Raw genomic sequence first — 22895 nt, 5'->3', positions numbered from 1 at the left:
CAAACCCCAACTCAACATCACCAGAGTTAAAGATTGGTACTATCAACATAAGAAGCCTGAATGGCAAAGAAATGGAGCTAGCTGAGGAATTAGATAAGTACCAGATCGACATAATAGGAGTGACTGAAACAAAAGTGACAAAAACTGGTGAGATCTTTCTGAGCAATAAATACAAAATGTTATATTCAGGCAATAACAATCAAGGAAAAGAAGGAGTAGCCATAGCATTCAACACAAAATACAAGGCTAATCTTCTTGAATGACAGTCAGTCTCAAGTAGAGTAATGTGGGCAAATATGAGAATGGGGAACTAGACAATGAGACTTATTTGTGCCTATGGTCCCACAGAAGGTTCTACTAAGGTAGAAGTGGAGGAATTTTTTGAGGCTTTAGAAAAAGCAACTGACACAATGAAAGAGGAAAAGTTGGTCCTTGTTGGGGATCTAAATAGCAGAGTAGGAAATGATTGTGAGACATACAAAAATATTTTGGGAAAATTGGAGAAAAGAGCAAAGCTAATAATAATGGCAAATATCTGTTGGATTTCTGCTCAGAACATGGACTGGTTATTACTAACACCATGTTCCAACATAAAAATGTGCACAAATTCACATGGAGAGCAGAGGCAAGGAATAAGAAAAGTCTCATTGACTATGTTATTGTTGATGGTGATGTTTTCTCCCTGGTGCAGGACACCAGAGTGTACAGAGGATTTGAAATTGGAAGTGATCACTATTTAGTCTTGAGCAGGATAAAATTGAATTTCATATTGAAAAGAATGACATGTAAGAAAGTTTTAAAGCGAATAAAAGTTGAGCAGCTCTCAGATGTGAACTGTAGACTAAAATACACAAAAATTATTGAAGAAAAAATGAAAGAGTTTGAGAACAGGAATCAAACCTTGGAGATTCAGTGGCAAACTATGAAGAAAACATTGATTGATTCTGCCAGAGAGGCATGTGGTGAGGTTGTCTGCAAGGATAAAAAAATCAGAACTCCCTGGTGGACACAGGAAGTTAAAGAAGCAGTGAAGGAAAAGAAGAAAGCATATCAAAAGTTCCTGTCAAATAAGTCAGCTTGTCCTCTTAGGGAATACAGAGACAAATGCAAGAATGCTAAACATTGTGTAAAACTAGCTAAACAAAAGTCATGGTAGGACTTTGGCAAGAATATAGAAAATAAATATCAAGAAGGTGGCAAAATATTCTGGAGGTTGTTGAAGAAGCTTAGGAATGGAGGAAAGAGTGCTGTAAAAGGAGTTAGAGATGATAAAGGTGACATGAAAATGGGAGAAAAAGATATCCTTGAAGTATGGAGTAATTACTTTGAAAAACTGCTAAATGAAACAAGCAGTGATGACAACACAGTGGTAAAAAATACTCACCAGGCATGCAGGCAGGAATACATATCCATACTTGAAGTAGAAAAAGTTCATTATGTGTAACCTGTTCTATAGATTTGATATTGAGAAGATGTTTTCTACCTCCCTGTCTATTTTCTTTTTTTTGTCTTTTTACTACTGATTAATTTTTTAAGTGAATCCAATCCCACAAAAAGTTGTCAACATATCATACAAAGAGCAAAATATGGCATTTTTCAAGCCATTTCAGGCTTCTAATAAGCAGTCCAGTGATCTTGCATAGGACAAAGAAAACTACCCACCACTTAAAATCTATTATTATTATTAAGGGCAACTCCAAGGAGTCCTTAGACTCATCGAGAGAGGTCCTAAACATCATGTGAAGAACTATCCAACATTTGTGTAGTATCTATCATACTTTGCTTTAAACTCATCCACACTCTGGCAACCTATTCCACTCATTCACTACTCTCCAAGATAAAAACCTAGATCTAATACCCTTGCTAACTACACTCTTACTCAGTTTCCATGGATGGCCCTCCTAGTTCTCCCACCACCACACCTGTTCTGAAAATTTTCCTCTTAATCTTGTAAAACAATTATTTATCACAACACAACATCTATCACAACAATTATTTAATGATTAAAGCCCTGCGAAGAAGATAACATCATCTGCAGATAACATCTCTTATTGGAATATCAGATTTAATATAGCACTGTTTATAACTATGCAGTCAATATTCACGAGCTTGGTTATCCCCTCTATTGATTTACAACCCTTCGTGGGTAGAATGTGTGTGTGCATGCATGTACACACACACATATTTATATATGTTTATATATATATATATATATATATATATATATATATATATAAACACAACATATAAAAGAAAATTATATTAAAATTATGGTGATTCTCCTACTCACTCATACCCATTCAAAATCTTAAAATACTGGGTTAAATCTGTTCTGACATTAATTACAAAATGTCTGCAAAGGCAGATGCTACATATTTCAGTCAGAGAATCAAATAGGAACATTAAGTGTGGCAAGCCTGGTATTGAAATACAATGTTCTTGAAATATAAAGGATGTCATCCACATCAAATCTTAAGTATTCTGAGTTAATGGAAGATGTTTAAGAGAAACAGCAGTAGTTTTCTAAGAAGAAACAGCTCATACCTGTATCTTTGATAACATTATTATAAGCATATCCAGCTTATATTTAAAGAAGATACCAAAACATTAACAGTTTATTTCATAAGCCTCAACTATCCAGAAATGAAACAGAATACAACATTTTGGAATATTCTTGTGTTTTTTACTTGGCAGCTGTCAGTTTCATAAACATAGAGAATAGCTTTCTTTCCAATTTTTAATCACAAAGAAAATTTACAACAGCGAAGATACATTAACTTCTCAATAGGAACTTGAATAAAATCTACAGAAAATTAGCATTCATTCTTTTCATCATCATGTATAGGATCTTCCGATCAAAAAAGCCACTAAATAATCAAAATTATCTTTGTGGTGAGCTAGGCTAACGATTTTTTTTATTTTTTTAAATAATTCATTTTTTACTCTACCATTTCCTACTGTCATGCAGAAAGCCATGCATCATTCTAAAAGAAATTGTCTTGATAGGTGAACGTGAACATATCAATTTAAATTACAAAGTGCAACAAAAAAATTGTGGTTTTTCTTCATTTTCAAAAGGCTGTCTAGGCTAAAAGGATGAAAATAAAAGAATGAAACCAAATTGCATTATACTCATCAAGAGTATTTAACTTTTATAAAAATTTCAAATTTTTTATTTGGTTCCAATATAACATTTTTGGACTTTAAAAGTCAGCTGTTTTTAATTTTCAGGAAATTTTTTCATAGAAGAAACATTTCAAAGTGATTTTGAGCATACATATTTCACTACCTTATATATAAAACACAAAAAACCTGATTTGTGGATTCAACTTAGGACTTACAGAGTAGAGTGTACAAAATGGAGGAAAAAGAGGCACTCAAACACCTAAAGACGTGACTGCCATTGGCAAAAAATTAGTTTGTTTGAAAATGCATATAAGAAATCAAAAGGTGCACCAATGTTGCTCCATGACTTCAAAGTTTTTTTTTTTTTTTTTTTTTTTAACCTTTGCATAAAGTCTCCAGATTCTTACATCTGCCAAAACCTCCACATCATCTCAATAAATGCCTGTTTTTTCCATAGGATGATGTGGAGGTTTTGCAGGCAAAAGAGGAAGGTCAGGAGATCCACATGCCTGAACAAGTAAAAGACATCGAAAAAAGAAAGCATAAATGAGGCTTGGCTTTCCACACAACTATCGCATCAAGTAGTTTGGCAACAAACAAAAATGCCATATACTGTTTTACAAGAAAGTTCAAGGAAGCCCCACAATGTAACAAAAATGAAGGCCTAATCTTATACCAAGTATGGTCTGCTTTCATTAAAAATCTATCTGCCACGGATTTCAGACATGACATGTTTGATGCCACAGAACTTGATGGCAACAACTAGCAGTGTTCCAACACGCATACAGTAATGAATTTAACATTTTTATTCTGGTTTCTTATTTGTATGAACCAGTTGTGAAGTCATGATAACATGTAATATGTGTAATTAGTTGTTTATATTCTTTTGTTGTGTAAAATGTTTTTGCACTAATATCCCTGGCAATGTAAGTCTGATGACTTATGCAACTTGTAGGGTTATAATTGCTTATTTTTATTAAATTCTTTATTTACATTATAATGTGGTATCAATACTAAAAGCTTCCCACAGAACTGCTAAGCTACAGAAATTTAAGTTTTCATTTTGTGGATCTGCAAATAAAAATGGCTGCCATAATTAACAGTCAGGAAAAATCAAAATTTTCTTCCATCTAAAAGGACAGGGTAACCAAATAACTCATTTTTATTAAGATAAAAATTTAATCAAAGCTACAAATTGTAATTTGATGATTTCATGTGAAATGAAACTAAATTCATATTTTTTGTCAGTATTGCAGAGGGAAGCTTACAGACACAGCAAACATTTTCCAGGAAATTAGAAATCATACTTCTGTTACTGAAGACAAAGTAATGATCACAAATTTAATCTATTCAATAAATTATTATGAGTGTCTACAGAGGATCGAAACAAATCAATTAGGCTCTTTTGTTCTTGTATATTTTATCAATTTAAAATCAGAAAGAACTAATTTAATATATACCATCTAAAAGCTTTCCACTTTCTGTTTGGCAGATACAAGAATCATAGTTAGAAACATCTTGAATGATCATCTACATAAAAAAAAAAAAAAAAGAAAGAAAAAATAAATAAGAAATTACTATCACAAACTACTTCTTTATTATAAGGGGGACCGGAAAGTAATCACTTTTTTGAACTACATTTTTAATATAAATTTTATTAAAGAACAAATTAACATTATTCAATTCTATAATCACCATTGTTAATTATAATCTTATTCCAACGATCTACTAAGTTTAGAATTCCTGTTTTGAAAAAAGTCTTTTCTTTGGAGGCAAAAAATGATATCAAACTCCTTTGGACATCATCTTGCGAATGGAAGGTTTTATTTCTTATGCTGTGTTCTAAGGACCTGAATAAGTGATAGTCACTAGGGGCAATATCTGGCGAATATGGAGGATGTGGTAGAAGTTCCCATCCTAACTGCCTAATTTTTTCTTGAGTCATTCTTGCATTATCTTGTTGCAAAATTACCCCTTTTTAATTGACAAGCACAGGACGTTTGATTAACAATGCTTGATGTAGTCGCTCTAATTGTTCACAGTAGAAGGCTGCTGTGATAGTCTTACTTTGTTCCATGAGTTCGTAATGAATAATTCCATGAATATCCCACCAAACACACAACAGAACCTTTTGTGGATGAAGTCCATCTTTAAGTGTTGGAATTGGAGTTTGATTTGGAGAAAGCCACTGTTTTTTACGTTTATTATTCTTATACAGCACCCATTTTTCATCACCAGTTACGACTCGTTTCAAAAAGGGCATTTTGTTGTCTGGTCAACAATGAATTGCAAATCGCCCGTCTCTGTGCTTTATTGTTTTCTGACAGTTCATGCGGTACCCATACACCCTGTTTAAGAACCTTGTCACTCTTATGTAAGTGCTCTTGGACAGTTGATCATGATGAATTAAGTTTCTCTGCTAATTCTTGTATGGTTTGTTTTGGATCTGATTCAATGAGAGTCTTAAGAGCTTCGTCATCTAGAGTAAGAGATCTTCCAGATCGAGAACGATCAGAGAGAGATCAAAATTTTTTTCTGCAAATCTCCTAAACCATTGCTGACATTTGTTAACCTTCAATGCATCTCCATAAGTTGAGCAAATGATTTTGGTAACCTTGGTAGCATTCTTTCCTTGGTGAAACAAAAACAGCATACAACGACGTAAATGGTGCCCTTCAACTTCAAAGTCTGCCATATTAAAAAAAATAATCTAAAAAATTTTTAAAAAAAAAGATTTTTTAAATAGAAAAGTAATGCTAATATTCAAATAAAAATCAAATTTAATAATTTATGTGTTATTTAAGAAAAAACAATCGGCTAAAAATGACCTATTAAAAATAATTGATTACTTTCCGGTCCCCCTTATATATCATTAAATACTACTTTTTTTTTAATATTTAAAGAAAGGAAAATGTTTAAAAATAACATAAAGTATCATTTTTAGTGTAATGAAAAATGTCTAAGCAACTATCAGATAAGTATTAACCATACTCATGTTATTTCTTGGCTCTTGCTGGATGGATTTTATTAGAAAAGGAAGGAAAACCAATTCAACATTTGGAATCCTTACAAAAAGCTGCAAAGCCAATCACCACATATTTTTATTTCAGTCTAAATCTGCAAGGACAAAATTTGTAAAATATTTCAAAATTATAAAAATGGAATAATTCTATAGCTGGAAAAATTCCACTCTTCCTCAGTGGAATCTTAATGAAATTTGATATTTACAATATAAAATATTTGTTCAGTCAACCTCAATATTCCTTGCATTTAGTCCTAGTGGGTGATCTAAACAGCAGGATAGGAAATGAATGACAGGCATAGAGAAATGTTTCAAGAAAATTTGGAAAAAAAAGAAGGTCAAATTTAATAAGAATGGTAAGTATCTGAAGGATTTCTGTTCAGGAAATGTACTAGTCATTATTAATGGCATGTTTCAACATAAAAGATGTGCAAAAATTCACATGAAGAGAAGACACAAGAAAAAAGAAAAGACTTACTGATCATATTATTGTTGATATTGATATCTTCACACTGGTTCAGGATACAAGAGTAGAGAGGAGATTTGAAAATTCAAAGTGATCATCACTTAGTTTTAAGAAGAATAAAAATGAATATCATATTGAAAAGAAAAATATCTAAGAAGGTTTTACAAAGAACTAAATGTGAGCAGCTTTTACCACTGAACTGCAGACTCAACTATAAAATATTATACAAGAAAAAAATTGAGTTTGAAAACAAGAACCAAACCTTGGAGTCACGATGGCAAACTCTGAAGAAAGCATCATTTGTTATAGGTAGGGAGTCACATGGTGAAATTATTTGCAAGGAGAGAAAAATCAGAACTTCATGGTGGATGGAAAAAATTAATGCGTTTGAAAACAAGAACCAAACCTTGGAGTCACAATGGCAAACTCTGAAGAAAGCATCATTTGTTATAGGTAGGGAGTCATATGGTGAAATTATTTGCAAGGAGAGAAAAATCAGAACTCCATGGTGGATGGAAGAAGTTCTGGAGGCATTCCAGAAAATAAGAAAGCATAAAAAAAGTTCTTAACAATTAAGTTGAAGATGCCTTAAGAGATAGACAAATGTAATGGTGTTAAAGAAGATGACAAAATGTTCTTGAGGCTATTAAAAAAAGTTTAGAAACAGAAGATAGAGCACAGCAAAAGGAATCAGACATGATGAGGGTGAAATGAAAACTGAAATTAAACATTATGGATTCTGGAATAATCACTTTGAGAGACTGTTATATGAAACAAGCAGCATCAAGTAGTGGTAGAAAACATTCAAGAGGAATTTCTATTCCTCTTGAATATTTTCAGGAGTGCAAATCAAATACTTGAAGAAAAAAAAGCTATCAAAAACCTGAAATGTGGAAAAGTAGCTGTGGTAGAAAATAACTTATGAGAAATGATCAAACACAAAAAGCATTAAAGTTTTGCAGTAGCTACATTGCATAACTCAGAAAGTAGTCAGAAGGTAGAATTCTAGATGATTGGAATAGAGCTCCTATAATTCTCATTTATAAAAAGGGAAATAAATAAATGTGAGAATTACAGAAAAATTTCTTTACTAGTAAGTATTCCAGTTAGATTTCTTCAAGCATATTTGAGAAAAGGCTAAGAAAAAACTTTGGAAGAGAAATTTGCAGAAGAATAAGCTGGTTTCAGGCCAAATAGAGGTTGTTAAGATCAGAATTTCAACTTTATAAAAAATAGCTGGGGTCACTTAAGGGTCAAAGCCAAATAACTGAGAAGAAGCCTGCACATCACCTTTAAGGAATGGGGAGAAATGACTGGGGATTGTGATATGGGGACTTAGCCAACCAGATTCAGACTACAAATGCATATGATGGTACAACATGATGAGATTTTATGCCAACTGCTCTTGATTCATGGGTAGTATGAGAGAAATTGTATTTGTAGACAAAAATATTACTTTTAAGTTTTCATGATAGTCACAAACAGATGTTTGAGTGATCAGGTGCATTATCAATTAGCAGCAATATCTTAAATAGTATGTGTAAGATATTTTTTCATTTTACATTTTCAACCTTGTGCACAAAATGATAGAGAAGCCAGTCTTAGAAAATTTCTTGAGTCATGTCTTAAATTTCTTAAGCAATATCTTAAATGGTATGTTTAAGGTATTTTTCATTTTACCTTGTAATAATTTTCAACCTTGTGCACAAAATGATGAAGAAACAGGTCTTGGAAAATTTCTTGAGTCACCCATGCTGTTTTGATTGGATTTCTATACAACAGGAAATATTGGCTCTGAAATATATTTGAAGCCCCTTGTATTTTTGATTTGTAAGCTAACAAGGGTTTTATTTTGCTGTCTCCAGCAGCACTTCCACACAAAAAGGAGAGTCAACATGTCCTTTGATATCTTAAATCCTGCATAGTTTTTTCATTTTGTGATATGTAAGAATGATATGGCATTTTTTCCACAAAACAATCCAGTCTTGTCATTAATAGCCTTTTGTGATAAATAATCCTCATTTTTGATGATTTCTGCCAAAGTCTTAACGAACTTCATAGCTACTACTGTGTCTGTAAAATTCAAAACTTGCTCTATAAGAATAAGATTTATCAACATTTCCTGTAGTTACATGTAATCCAAATTACTAATAATTTTTCCATTTCTTCCATTAATCTTCTTATCACTGTGAATACATGTATTCTCATTACCTTGACATTTCTCAGACATATTTAGGGTTTATATTTTGTTTATAACAAGTAATATGCAAGTTTGCTAACAACTTGCAATTGGGGTAGAAACAAACAAAATGGTGAGCTATCCACTGCAGTCAGATTACCAAGAAAACCATCTATTATGAAGATTTGGTAAAAGAGCTTGAAGGAGGTCTAAATATAATTTAAGAACCAATGCTACTTTTTCAGAGGTCCTCTGGATGTATGAAGTAGCAATGGATTTTTTGCGATTCGGGGGGTTAGTCTCAAGTTTTGTTGTTTCTGTTGAGCAGGAAGCTATTAGCTAAGGAAATGTATCAGATATGACATATTTAAGTGGAGAAGCTAGAATGGTCTGAGCAGATGGTTCTAATTCTTATTTCCATCATCATCATCAAATTCCTGCCATGTACCCTCAAGGGGTGTACAGGATATGATAGAACTACATGAAAAAAATTACATCATTATTAATTTCCTATCTACAATTTTCCTCCAAATCAGTCTGTTACTTGTCAAGACTCCAACATTATCAGATCTTATATTTCTATCATCTAAGGCACTTTGTACTATATCAATCCACCTATATCTTGGTCTTCCTCTGGGTCGTTTTGCTGCCAACCTGGCAGAGAACACTTGTTTTGCTATTCTTTCCTCGCCCATTCTGTTTAAGTGACCATACCACCTGAGATTAGCTCTGCTAACGCATTCCTGGATGCTGACAATGTCAAGTTCTTATTTCCTATTGCTTTAATAACACCATACTGTTGGGAGGTGGATGTACCTCCATGGGGGTGGGTGGGTGGGTGGGTGGGTGTTGAGGGAAGCATGCAAATGATTACAGTAAAGGAAGAGCAGACAAGGATATCATACCAGCAAAAATCACTACCAGCTGGTAGAAGTGTACAAAACAAACTCTGTCACAGAAACAAATTTCAGACAAAGTCAACTGCAGGAGGTTCTGGATTACCCACTGCACAGGCCTGATCTTTCACAAAGTGATTTTCATCTCTTTGGACCAGTAAAGGAGAATCTAACTGGCAAGTGATGTGTAAGATATTATTATAATTCAGATATTCCATAAATTAATAATGAATTAAAGTTAAGAAATTAGTAATGCTGTATTACTTTGTAAAGTTGCTTAGTTGAAAGTTTGTTTCTTTTTTGTCACAAGCAAGACATTTGAGATATAATTTTTATCTTTTAGCTAGTGAATTCTTGCATAAATATTATTTATTTTTTGAAACATTCTCAGAAAATATACAAAGTGATATTTTATTCAAAAAATAAAGTAATAAGCAACATTATGGAGGAAAGCTTTATTCTGACAGATGCATTTGGGATGTATGAAGGCTACTGTGCTGCACATCATTTTTCCCACCATGTAAGCTTGTAACCCTACATTACTTGATTATAGTTGTTCAGAAAAGGATTATATAATCCAAAACTCTGCTCTAGTGGTGAAAAAATAAAGTTCCAAACATGTAGCTTACTTTTTCAAGCCATTTCATGTTTCATGTAAGTAGAATGGCAGTTTCACACCACTGAGCACTGAAATTCATTTACCTCAAAGGCATTCATAAACATCCATGCCCCAAAATCCATAGCCTATTTGACGGAGAGCAGACAAAGAAAGCTTTCTCACTTGGTTACAAAGTAAAGTAAAGTAAACTTGCTAAGAAATTATATTCTTGTTTAATCCTTTTTCCAAGTATAAACAAACAAAGTTTGCATGTGAAGTATCGCATGTGGAAGTGTGCTTTGCATTGTGGGATACTAAGGCAATTGATGTGAAGCCATCAGCTGCTACATAGCCTAGTTGTGAAGATACTTCATGCATGCACCCTTGGTTTGCTTTCATTTTGATAAAGCATAAAACAAGAATATAATTTTTTAGCAACCTTCATCTTCTAAATTAACCCATTAACTCATTAAGAGATTGAGTTTTCAAACATCTTTACATCCAAAAGAACTATCTTTAATTTATGAAAAGAACACAATTAGGCGCAACATAAAATCGCTATAACTTAATGTACATAAACTCCAGTATATTCTTAAATCACACATCAAACAGCATGAAAAACTCTTTAATCTGCACAGTTTAAGTTACATAATCTAATAGTTATCCTTCATGAACAAAATGTTTGGCTCTTTAGTCTCTTGCATCCTACAGAAACTCTGTTCTTATATGACAGCAACATAACTGAAATTTTCCAGCATCCTAAAATCACAGAATATTGAAAAAGTCACAGCAAGATTCAGTGAATAAACTACTAAAACAATATCAGCAGATTCATCTTTTTTGAATCAATTTACTTCCTATATGAAAATCTCAACATTCTTGATCGAATCAACTAAAATGCTAAAACACCATCATCATCATCAAATTCCTGCCATGTACCCTCAAGGGGGTGTACAGAATATGATAGTACTACATGTAAAAAATTACATCATTACTAACTGCCTATCTACAATTTTCCTCCAAATCACTCTGTTACTTGTCAAGACTCCAACATTATCAGATCTTATATTTCTATTGTCTAAGGTACTTTGTACCATATCAATCCACCTATATCTTGGTCTTCCTCTGGGTCGTTTTGCTGCCAACCTAGCAGAGAAAACTTGTTTTGCTAATCATTCCTTGCCCATTCTGTTTAAGTGACCATACCACCTGAGATTAGCTCTGCTAACGCATTCCTGGATGTTGACAATGTCAAGTTCTTTCCTAATATCCTCGTTTTTAATATGATGTTGCCATTGATGCCATCTGTTCACACCTCTAATCTTTCTCAGGACTCTCATATCTGCGGTCTCTAGTCTTTGGTCAAGTGTTTTACTTCTGACTCAGCTCTCAGATTGATAAGTTAAAACTGGTTTGAACACTGTCTTGTATACAGCTAATTTAGTGTTCCGACTAATTTCTCTCTTATTCCATATGAATTTATTCAATTGACTTCCCACCATACCAGCTTTGCTGATTCTGTTGTCTATTTTTATATTTAATTTACCATCTTCAGTAAAAATCGTGCCTAAGTAGCTGAAATGTTTTACTTGTTCCACAAGTTCTCCATTCACAACACAGTTGACATTTTCAATGATTCTGTCTATTTTCATTGTCTTTGTCTTTTTATTGCTGACCTTCATACCATATCTATTACAACAGCTATTCAATTTAGTTAGAGAATCTTGCACTTGTAGCGGATTTATTTAGAATTATAACACCACCGGCATAAAGCAAAGAGCTGACATTAACATCTCCAATTTTGATATCATGTTTAATACCCCTTTCCTTCATAATGTGATCCATATAGATAATGAATAACAGAGGGGATAATGTACATCCTTGTCTCACACCAGATTTAACATTAAACCATCTTCGTGTACTTCCTTCAATTCTAACTGCTGACTTACAACTCAAATAAAGACTAAGTATTGCTTGATATAATGCCCCATTGACACCATATAACTGCAGCGTATTGAATAGTTTCTTTCTTGGCACCTTATCATATGCCTTTTCCAAATCGACAAAACTTAAATACAGATCTTTGTTATATTCCCATGCTTTCTCGACTATTTGTCGTAAAGTAAAGATCTGATCCTGACAGCCTCTGTTCGGCCTGAATCCAGCTTGTTCTTCACCAAGCTTTTCTTCCACAATTCTTCTCAACCGTTTCTCAAGTATACTTGCATAAGTCTTACCAGGAACACTAAGTAGGGAAATACCTCTGTAATTCTCACATTCAGTTTTATATCCCTTTTTATATATATGTACTATGAGAGCTCTACTCCAATCATCGGGAATTCGTCCCTCTGTCCAGGCTTTCTGAACTAAGCAGTGCAGCCACTGTAAGACTCTTATACCATCATACTTCAGCATTTCTGGTCAAATATCATCTACTCCAGCTGCCTTTCCACATTTCAAGCCTTTAATGGCTTTTTCTACTTCAAGTATGGATATGTATTCCTGCCTGCATGCCTGGTCAGTGTTTTTTACCACTGTGCTGTCGTCACTGCTTGTTTCATTTAGCAGTTTTTCAAAGTAATTACTCCATACTTCAAGGATATCTTTTTCTCCCGTTTTCATGTCACCTTTATCATCTCTAACTCCTTTTACAGCAGTCTTTCCTCCATTCCTAAGCTTCTTCAACAACCTCCAGAATATTTTGCCACCCTCTTGATATTTATTTTCTATATTCTTGCCAAAGTCCACCCATGACTTTGTTTAGCTAGTTTTATACAGTATTTAGCATTCTTGCATTTGTCTCTGTATTCTCTAAGAACACAAGCTGACTTATTTGACACGAACTTTTGATATGCTTTCTTCTTTTCCTTCACTGCCTCTTTAACTTCCTGTGTCCACCAGGGAGTTCTGATTTTTTTTTATCCTTGCAGACAACCTCACCACATGCCTCTCTAGCAGAATCAATCAATGTTTTCTTCAGAGTTTGCCACTGAATCTCCAAGGTTTGATTCCTGTTCTCAAACTCTTTCATTTTTTCTTCAATAATCTTTGTGTATTTTAGTCTACAGTTCACATCTGAGAGCTGCTCAACTTTTATTCGCTTTAAAACTTTCTTACATGTTATTCTTTTCAATATTAAATTCAATTTTCAAATGCTAAAACACAACAGCTTTAAATCACCTTTCAGACTGAGAATCCTAAATAAAAATAAACTTTACCTAGCCCATTTCTGAACCAACAAGCAATAACATTTCCTCCAATTTTTAAATGAATAAATTCTATATGGATTAATAACTACAATAAACATTACACTTATCTGTTTTTTAAAGGATATTCTCTTTCAGTCTTCCATTTCTAACTTTTCTTCTCATTTTGACTCAATCTTCATATATTGAAGACATAGAAACGCCACAATTCTCCTTCTGCTGTGTTCCTTTAGTTTATTTTCCTCTTCTAAACAGCTCTGAATGCTTAGCGACATCTATTAACATTCTCTTCACTTCTGCATATGCTTAGAAATACAGTAGAGTAACTTCTGCTCAGTCCACCATTGTGCACCATCCTGTTTTCAGCACTGTGCTTGAAACTATGCTAAAGTTCTATTTCACAATACAGGAAAGTTATTTAATTATAATTTCAAAATGAAACAAGTAGAATTTATAAGTAGAGTTTTTCTTACAGAATGCATCATACAAGATGGAGTTGGGATAGCTGAGGAAGTGGACTGCAGTCATGAAGGATGACAACCAATCAATTAAGAATAGCCGATTGGGTTTTCATGCCTGTAAGTGGTGGTGTATATTATTAATGTTTGTATTGATGCCTGGATGTTGGTGAAATGAATATGGAAGTATTTTTCACTAGAGCAATTTTTTATTTTTTATTTTTTTGGGAGTATTTATTTATTTATTACATCCACAGTATTGTTTGGTTATCTTTCATGGTAGAATTAGTGCAGTTAACTTTACGAGCATGCACCTAACTCCCACAAAACATCTGGACAATCAGTTCGGTTACACCCAGACTCCAATCCAAGTATGGTCTCGACGGTGTCTCCTACACCCCTTAATGCTACTATACTTTGACTACCTCAAGGCACAACCCAGAAGAATAAGTAGTATCAGGATTATTTGTCAGTTCACCAGGAAGAATTGAGAAGATGCAGAAAATGCTTCATTGCTGCACCCTCAAACAGAGGTAGTGTTCGCTCCCTAATTCATGCTCTACACACTATTATTAATGAATTAGGGAGTGAACACTAGCAATGTGTGTGTGTGTGTGTGTGTGTGTGTGTGTGTGTGTGTGTGTGTGAGATGAACATTAGCAAGTTCATCTCACACACACACACACACACACACACACACACACACACACACACACACTACATGCAAGAAGAAATTGGGAGTGGGGACAGAAAGCAGAGACTCTATTCTGGAGACAAAACTTGGAGGAAGCCATTTCACACCTCCAATAAGCAGGGTAGTGCTGAATGATGAAAGACATCTACCACCTTCAGCTCTGGCTAGCATTTCCTCCAACTAGGAAAGATGTACATATAAGGCAGCAATATGCACCTTGCCAGAGTACTGTTTGCAGAAACAGGTCACACCACAGGATGGTGGGGGGGGGGGTTGATTTGACTGGAAGAGGCTATATATTGAACATCAGCTCATTAATGGCCCAAATTATTAATATAATGAAATAAATACAGCTCACATTCTGAAAAACCCATTCAAAAAATTAAAAACATATTAATAATGCTTTAAAAGATATAACTAAAAATAACAATATGCAGAATGGAACCAATGCTCATTCTTGTCATTACTTTAAATTCCAATGTTTATAAAACAACCACATGTCAAATGCAGTCCTGTGCAACACAGTAGAATTCAAATTGTCCAGAAGCAACTTGAAGATTTATTGGCATACACTAAGCACTGCTAACCTAAGATTCTATTACTCAACCTAAGTAGAAATATTAGAGATAGTAGTGTATGCTGAGTATCAATAAAATTATTTTGTACATTCATGTCATAGGTTCGCTAGCTTCACCAGAGCTGATCTAATACAACTCAAAAGAAATTAAATGTCTTAATTCTCAGTTTTAAAAGAGAATTCATCATTTACTTTAAATATTTATAATTCTGTATATGTTACACAATAAGAGAATTTTTGAACATATATAAGGATATTTTCCCATGTCGATAAAATTATTATACAGTAATGGAATAACACATAGGAAAAATATTATCTGTAGAATTTTAGCTAGGTTTCCTAGCCATTGTCAGTACAGTTAAAAAGAGATAAAGAAATGACTTTTTCTAAACGATTTCACCAATACAGCCACTCAGGACTTGCAGACCATGCACTAAATACTCACCACAGAATGCACTGGAAGAAAGCCACTTTACTACACCATAGCAAATATAAATATGAAAGATTGTTCTTAGAATCAGCCTGAGCTCTAAAAAACTTCTCAAATCTCAACAAATATGGGTGCATGAGACTGTCCCAAATTTGGGAAGCTTGCATCCTTAGAATATCAGCCAAGACAACCCAATTTAGCCTGCTAAGGGGCACCTTTAGGACTCAAAGACCAATGCCAGTTGCCTTCTTCAGCCTCATTTGCTTGTTAGTGCCTGCATGCACATAATTATAGTTTTATAATAAATTTAGTTTAACCCTTTATCCAAGTGTGAGCAAACAAAGTTTGTGCCTGAAAGTATCTTCAGGACTGGGGTAAGGTGGTACAACACCAGGAAACTCATTGCAAAGGTGGAGTAAGCTAACATCACTCCTATCACAGTATATCCCATAATGCAAAACACATCTCCTTGCAGATATGTATAATATTATGCATTAAGGGAAGGGCCACTACCCAGACTAGTTTCGACCTTTATTGAGGTCTCTTCAATGGGAGCCAGGCCCAAGTGGAGATACCAGGAAGAAGCATTAGCAAGGTCATCTCTACCTATAGGAGTTGCCAAACGGTGTGCCACCTTTTTAATAAATTAATCTGGATTTAGAGAGAGATGTTGAAAGTTTATTTTTCACTTGGTTAGACTATAATAAATTTAGTTTAATCCTTTATCCAAGTGTGAGCAAACAAAGTTTGTGTCTTAAAGTATCTTCAGGACTGGGGTAAGGTGGTACAACACCGGGAAACTCGTTGCAAAGGCGGAGCAAGCTATCATCACTCCTGGCTCCCATTGAAGAGACCTCGCCCTTCCCTTAATGCATAACATTATACATATCCGCAAGGAGATGTGTTTTGCATTATGGGAGATACTGAGATAGGAGTGATGTTAGCTTGCTCCACCTTTGCAACGAGTTGCCCAGTGTTGTACCACCTTACCCGAGTCCTGAAGATACTTTCAGGCGCAAACTTTGTTTGCTCATACTTGGATAAAGAATTAAACTAAATTTATTATAGTCTAACCAAGTGAAAAATAAACTTTCAACATCATAGTTTTATGTTTCCAGAAGATGGCAATGTAACATTACCGAAATACAGGAAGGTATTGATTAAAGTTTTTTAATTAATATTTTAGTATACATTGTCATTTCCTGAAAAATTTAGTCATGTGTAACCAACGTATAAGTTTATCTACAAGAATTAGAGATAATGAAAATAAAAACAACACTTAAAATCGCAAGTGCATGACAATATATGCTATCTATGACTATTACAATTCAGATAAATAAATGTAAATAATTAAAATATTTAAGTGTTGTTCTTATTGTGTATCTCTTTTCAACTGTATTGGCAATTAAACCTAGCCAAAAATTCTGCAAATAATATACATTTTTCCTAATGTAAGTGTTATTCCATTACTGTATAATAATTTTATTACTATGTCATCTGCTTATGTTTCAATATTTAGATCTATTTTCATATGTTGTCCTCTTTCCTTCCAACCCAAACACACATGAAACCTTTGGCTGTGACAGAAATTACTGGATCATCCACAAACCAGAAAACTGAGATGAGTCTCCAAGTTCCAAGTATCCTGAATTTGGGATATTGTAGTGTACTATTTTATTCCTTGCACCTTACCAATAAAGTGCCAGGAATAAAATGCAGAATGTCAATGACAAACATAAGTGATTTATAGCATCATCACTATGCACTGTTTCTCACTGTGGTAGAAATTTCCAGTGAATTATCATTTTATACTTTACATAAAATGTGTTGTGATGTTAGAGCCATACAGAAAGACACTTTTTTAACAAATTTAATTAAAATTAAAAGTTATTATCTCAAAGAAAAATACCTTTCTGTTAAAGTACTTTCCTTTCTTAAAATCTGCATCAATGAAACGAACTCTAAGTTCAGATGTGACCCATGGAGAATTGGTTTTCTTCTCCGAACAAGGTTTTTTGCTACAAATAAAGTACAAAAATTTGTTTCTAAAAAACTATGTAATGCAATAAGTTTTTTAAATTTATTTTATAATATATACGAGACATGTTCAATAAAAAGCAGAACTTTTTAAATAGTGCACCAACTGGCCCAGAGAGCATGCTGCGACAGGTTTCGGCAACAAACTGCCATTTGTTCCATTCTGCTATGAGCATTAGTCGTCGAGTTACATCTGCTGAAGTGAGCATGTGCACAAATGTTCATTGGATTAGTGACAATGAAAGAGCTCGAAGAACAGTGTGTGTGTGTGTGTGTGTGTGTGTGTGTGTGTGTGTGTGTGTGTGTGTCTGTGAAATTTTGCTGCAAACTTCATAAAAATTGAGATGTGGGTTTATGGCTATGATGTTGAAACCAAGATGCAATCGTCGCAGTGGTGGGGAAAGGATCTCCTCGACCAAAAAAAGCATGGATGAGTCGGTCAAAGATCAAGGTGGTGATGTTTGTGTTTTTTTGATTGGAAAGGCATTTTCCATTATGAATTTGTACAATGTGGTCAGATGGTAAACAAAGAGTTATACCAAGAAGTTTTAGCGTGTTGGAGGGATGCTGTGCACAGGAAGAAGCCTGAATTGTGGGAAAACCAGACTTGGATGTTGCACCACAACAATGCATCGGCTCACGCATCGCTCTTCATCTGCAGTTATATGGAAAAACATCAGACATCCGTTGTGTCCCAACCACCCTATTCTCTAGACTCAGCCCCAGCAGACTTTATCCTGTTTCCCAAACTTAAAACCACTTTGAAAGCACGTCTTTTCCAAACCATAGAGGAGATTCAGGAAAATGCGATAAGAGAACTGCAAACCATCACAGAAAGTATATTCCAGAAAGCATTCCAATAATGAAAGAAACATTGGGAATAGTGTACTGCAAGTAGAGCAGACTACTTTGAAGGGGGAGAGGGCCTTAAAATGATGTAAAATGAGCAATAAAGTCTTTATAGCAAAAGTTCGGTCTTTTTTTTTGACCACGCCTTGTATATATATTAATTCCTTCGTATATAATTCATTCATATATATTATATGAATGAATTATATACAAAGTATAATAAATTTAGTTTAATCCTTTATCCAAGTGTGAGCAAACAAAGTTTGCGCCTGAAAGTATCTTCAGCACTGGGTTAAGATGGTACAACACCAGGGCAACTCGTTGCAAAGGTGGAGCAAGCTACCAACACTCCTATCTCAGTATCTCCTATAATGCAAAACACATCTCCTTGCGGATATGTCTAATGTTATGCATTAAGGGAAGGGCCACTACCCAGACTAGTTTCGACCTTTATTGAGGTCTCTTCAGTGGGAGCCAGGCCCAAGTGGAGATATCAGGCAGAAGCATTAGTAGGTCATCTCTACCTATAGGAATTGCCAATTGGTGTGCCACCCTTTTTTTAATAATTTACTCTGGATTTAGAGAAAGATGTTAAAAGTTTATTTTCCACTTGGTTAGAGTATAATAGTTTAATCCTTTATCCAAGTGTGAGCAAACAAAGTTTGCGCCTGAAAGTATCTTCAGCACTGGGTTAAGATGGTACAACAAAAAAAAAAAAAAAAAAAAAAAAAAATATACAAAGTATGTAATATGTGTACATAACCTAATATATTATTAAATGAGCCTGTCAAGAATACATACCAATTTCTTCAATTAACATGAAAAAAACACAAGGGATAAGTAATTCTATTTATTTATTTAAGGCCACATATTTCAACCTGAATATTACAGGCTATCATCAGTGCCAACAATAGTTAATTATAAAGCAGAACGTGAACAATGGATTGATTTGAAAAAGCAAGAGCCACGTGAGGTTATACATAAAAGAATACAATGATATAACTGAAGAAATATTGCAATATTGATAATTGATTAGCTCTTAAAAAAAAATAACAATAAAAAAAAATTATTGATGTGTGATTAAAATAAGACTTTCTCATATCTCAAATAGAGAGAGGCATTCGTTCAAATTTAAGTTTGGATGCCAAAGTAAAATAACCAAATCAATCCTCTGCCAGGTTGGCAGCAAAACGACCCAGAGAAAGACCAAGATATAGGTGGATTGATTTGGTACAAAGTGCCTTAGACGATAGAAATGTAAGATCTGATAATGTTGGAGTCTTGACAAGTAACAGACTGATTTGGAGGAAAATTGTAGATAGGAAGTTAGTAATGATGTAATATCATATCCCGTACACCCCTTGAGGGCACATGGCAGGAATTTGATGATGATGATGATGTACTGTTTCTTTGTTATTTGAGCTAGGATTATAGGAATTAAAAAGCTGTTTTATGATCCTTTCTGAGAAGCCATACAATGAGTTTCATATATCATTTGATGTTTAAGAGTTCCTGCTGTAATAGTTGAGGTGTAGAACAAATAATATGAGCATGTCAAAATAAAGTTTTTATAATTCCAGATGGATGGTGAGCTGATTGCTGGTAAATGTAGAGTCCAGTGAAAGTAGGCTTTCAATAAATGGAAGTAAATAATTCACCTGATGGTGAAAAGGAGGAGAATATCTAAAAAGGACAATTTGTTGTTTTTTTCCCCATTTCCACAGTAAATTTAATTTGTAGATGTAAGTTGTTTATATTTGATAAAAAAGTAGGCAATATGTCTTAATTATGGGGCTAGGTAACAAAAACATTATTGTCTATATAACAAATCCAAAATGAAGGCTGAGGGCGTATGGATGAGAAAAGGATGTCTTCTAAACGTTCTAAATAAAAGTTAGTAAGTCAGGTGAGAGTGGACTTTCCATTGTGTTTCCTTCAACTTGACTGTAAACTTTATTCTGACAAATAAAATATCCAGAATGATTAATAAAGTTGAATAGTTTCACTATATCCTGTGGAAATGATTCTGAAAGCAGATGTAGTGTATCCTCAAAAGGAATATTTGTGAAGAGAGATTTTATATCAAAACTAACCATTCACGAAGAAGTAGATATATTTCTACTTCTAAAATATGAACGATTTTAGAAGTAGAAAATGTTTCCCTACAATAGGTCTAGAAAATCGGAAGAATTTTTTTTAAATGAGTAGAAATTGCCAATCTGAACGTTCAATAGGTGCACTAAAATTTACTGTTTGATAAGTAGATGAATCTATGCAGTCGACAACTGGATGAAGTGGAATGTCTTTGTTGTGTATCTTGGGTAAACCATAAAACCTAGGGGTTCTAGCAAAATAACTTCAAAGTTTTTTCTATGGTGTCTCTATCAAGGATTGCAACTTCATCCAGTTGATCCACAATAAAAGAGTGACTTTTCTTTTATTATTAACAGAATCCATAACAAAAACAGAGTTCCCCCTAGTTAGACCTAGTAATAATGAGATGACTGTTGCATCTTAAGGACTGTAACACTTTCATTTCAGCTAAAGTGATATTTGTAGGTGGAAGTTTGGATTTTAGTAGGACAGATGAAATTTCTAAATGACGTTTATTAGCATCCTCACTAGATAGAGTGAATAAGTTCTGTTCAATGTTGAAGAGGAAATCTCAGTAAGGTATTCTTTTAGGAACTATGCAGAAATCATGTCCTTTTGAAAGAACAAGGGTTTCACTTTCAGTTAATAGGCATCCAGAAATATTTACCCAATTTTCTGGAACAGTATAATGCACTTTGTTTCATGACAAGAAACTGAATTTACAATCTAAATGTCAGTTGTGTTAATTAAATGAACTGCATCTCATACTGTCCAATACACAAACAGCCTACTGATCCTGAGTGTTTTTAGCATGTTGAAAATAATAGATGGCTGCATTCCAACCTTGTGAAGTGCTATTACAGCTACACAGTTCTCATAATCTCCCAACTATATGTTAATGTATAGTTAGGCCTCTCTCTCTCTCTCTACTGATAAACATGCATACGTTGGCTGCACACAGTGGCACTAATGGCACTGGGCTCGTGCAATTCTGTGGGCAGAAAGATGGTGTGTGTGCAGAAGTTATAACGGTATTTATAGCAAGACTGCATGTATATATATCCAATCCAGTGAAGATAGATTTCTGATATACAGTGGCATCAGAGACCATGCAGTTAGGTATGATGTCCAAGAAGGACCGCCCCCCCCCAAAAAAAAACTCCTTTTCCATAGTAAACTGAACACATGGATGTATTCTATGTAAGAAGGTGCTTAGTTCATTTTTAGAATGAGACTAAATGACAAATAGATCATCTACTAAGCAAAACATAGAAAGAGTGTTGCTTAGTAGATGATTCTGTCTGCTCCAACCTTCATGAACTCAAACTAGAACTGAGCAACAACCAATGTATTATGCAACAGAATGGCTTCAACCCCCCCTAAGGAGGATTCAGCACATTTTTAAACTCCTATATGTCTATTGCGCAGAACACTGAACCTGTACACACAGTTCCTAAATTCCTTATGCTGCTGGCATTTCCATCCCAATGTTGAAGATCCACAAGAAATATAATCCAGTATTCATATTGTTTTACTATCAGCAAACTCTCTTCTTTGTTATCTTCCACCAAGACTAAGGGTCTCTTCTGTCCCTCTAAGGTAATTACCAAGTCCTTGTGATTGCCATTGCTTTTACTTTGGACAAATAGGATGTTTTGTTGAGAAGAGGCTGCAAAAACACCAATCTTACATCATGTATAATAAAATAAAAAGATCTGTTTTCTGGGAGGTAGAACGAGCAGAGTGGTTGAAGCATTGGATAAGAGGAGTGCACGAGCAAAAGAGTTGGTAGGTAGGTAGTTCACACGAATGAATGACCTGACTGGTAACAAGAAGAATGTAAGGAGGGATGTCACGAGGCTATTAAAGTGAGTGAAAGATCACAGTGTGGTAGGTAAGGTAGTCAGCATGTTGCCCGGGTATGATAATGATGAGTTGAGAAGGAGAGCGTTTTGAATGGTATGATAGCAGTCATGTGTGAAGAAAGGAGTTCATTTTGTAAACGTGTGGGATGAGTTTGAGGGGCAGAAAGAGGGCTATATAAAAGAGATGGTCTACATTTGAAAGGATTTGGCGTGAGTCAGTTGGAGAAACTGTTGCTGCAAGAGAGAGAGAATGCTTGATGTGAATGTAAGACCTGAGGAATCAAGAGGTGTTGTGGAAGAGCAGGGGAGTAAGGCAGGCAAGTTTGTGAATAGGTGAGTGGTGCAAGTGGAGAGAATAAGAGAGAAGAAACAGAGTGGACAGGGAAACGGGGACACTG

The 22895-nt window shown here is 34.4% G+C and overlaps 1 protein-coding gene across 1 annotated transcript in view; it reads right to left on the bottom strand.

Annotated features, from left to right (window-relative positions):
- Nucleotides 1-22895, bottom strand: part of LOC150106515 (G-patch domain and KOW motifs-containing protein-like) — a 131629-nt gene that overhangs the window by 20819 nt on the left and 87915 nt on the right. Inside the window, exons 7-8 of the mRNA XM_090392510.1 lie at nt 17562-17670; nt 4587-4656 (exon numbers count right to left, since the gene is read on the bottom strand). Coding sequence (XP_090248636.1) covers nt 4587-4656; nt 17562-17670 — 179 coding nt within the window. The remainder of the gene's footprint in view (nt 1-4586; nt 4657-17561; nt 17671-22895) is intronic.

Source organism: Typopeltis vanoorti, chromosome 5 (genome assembly GCF_054136105.1).
Source record: "Typopeltis vanoorti isolate ZY-2024b chromosome 5, IOZ_Tvanoo_1.0, whole genome shotgun sequence".
Lineage (NCBI taxonomy): Eukaryota > Metazoa > Arthropoda > Arachnida > Uropygi > Thelyphonidae > Typopeltis > Typopeltis vanoorti.
The sequence above is the reverse complement of the archived record's forward strand: the minus strand, read 5'-3'. Positions and strand labels throughout refer to the sequence as shown.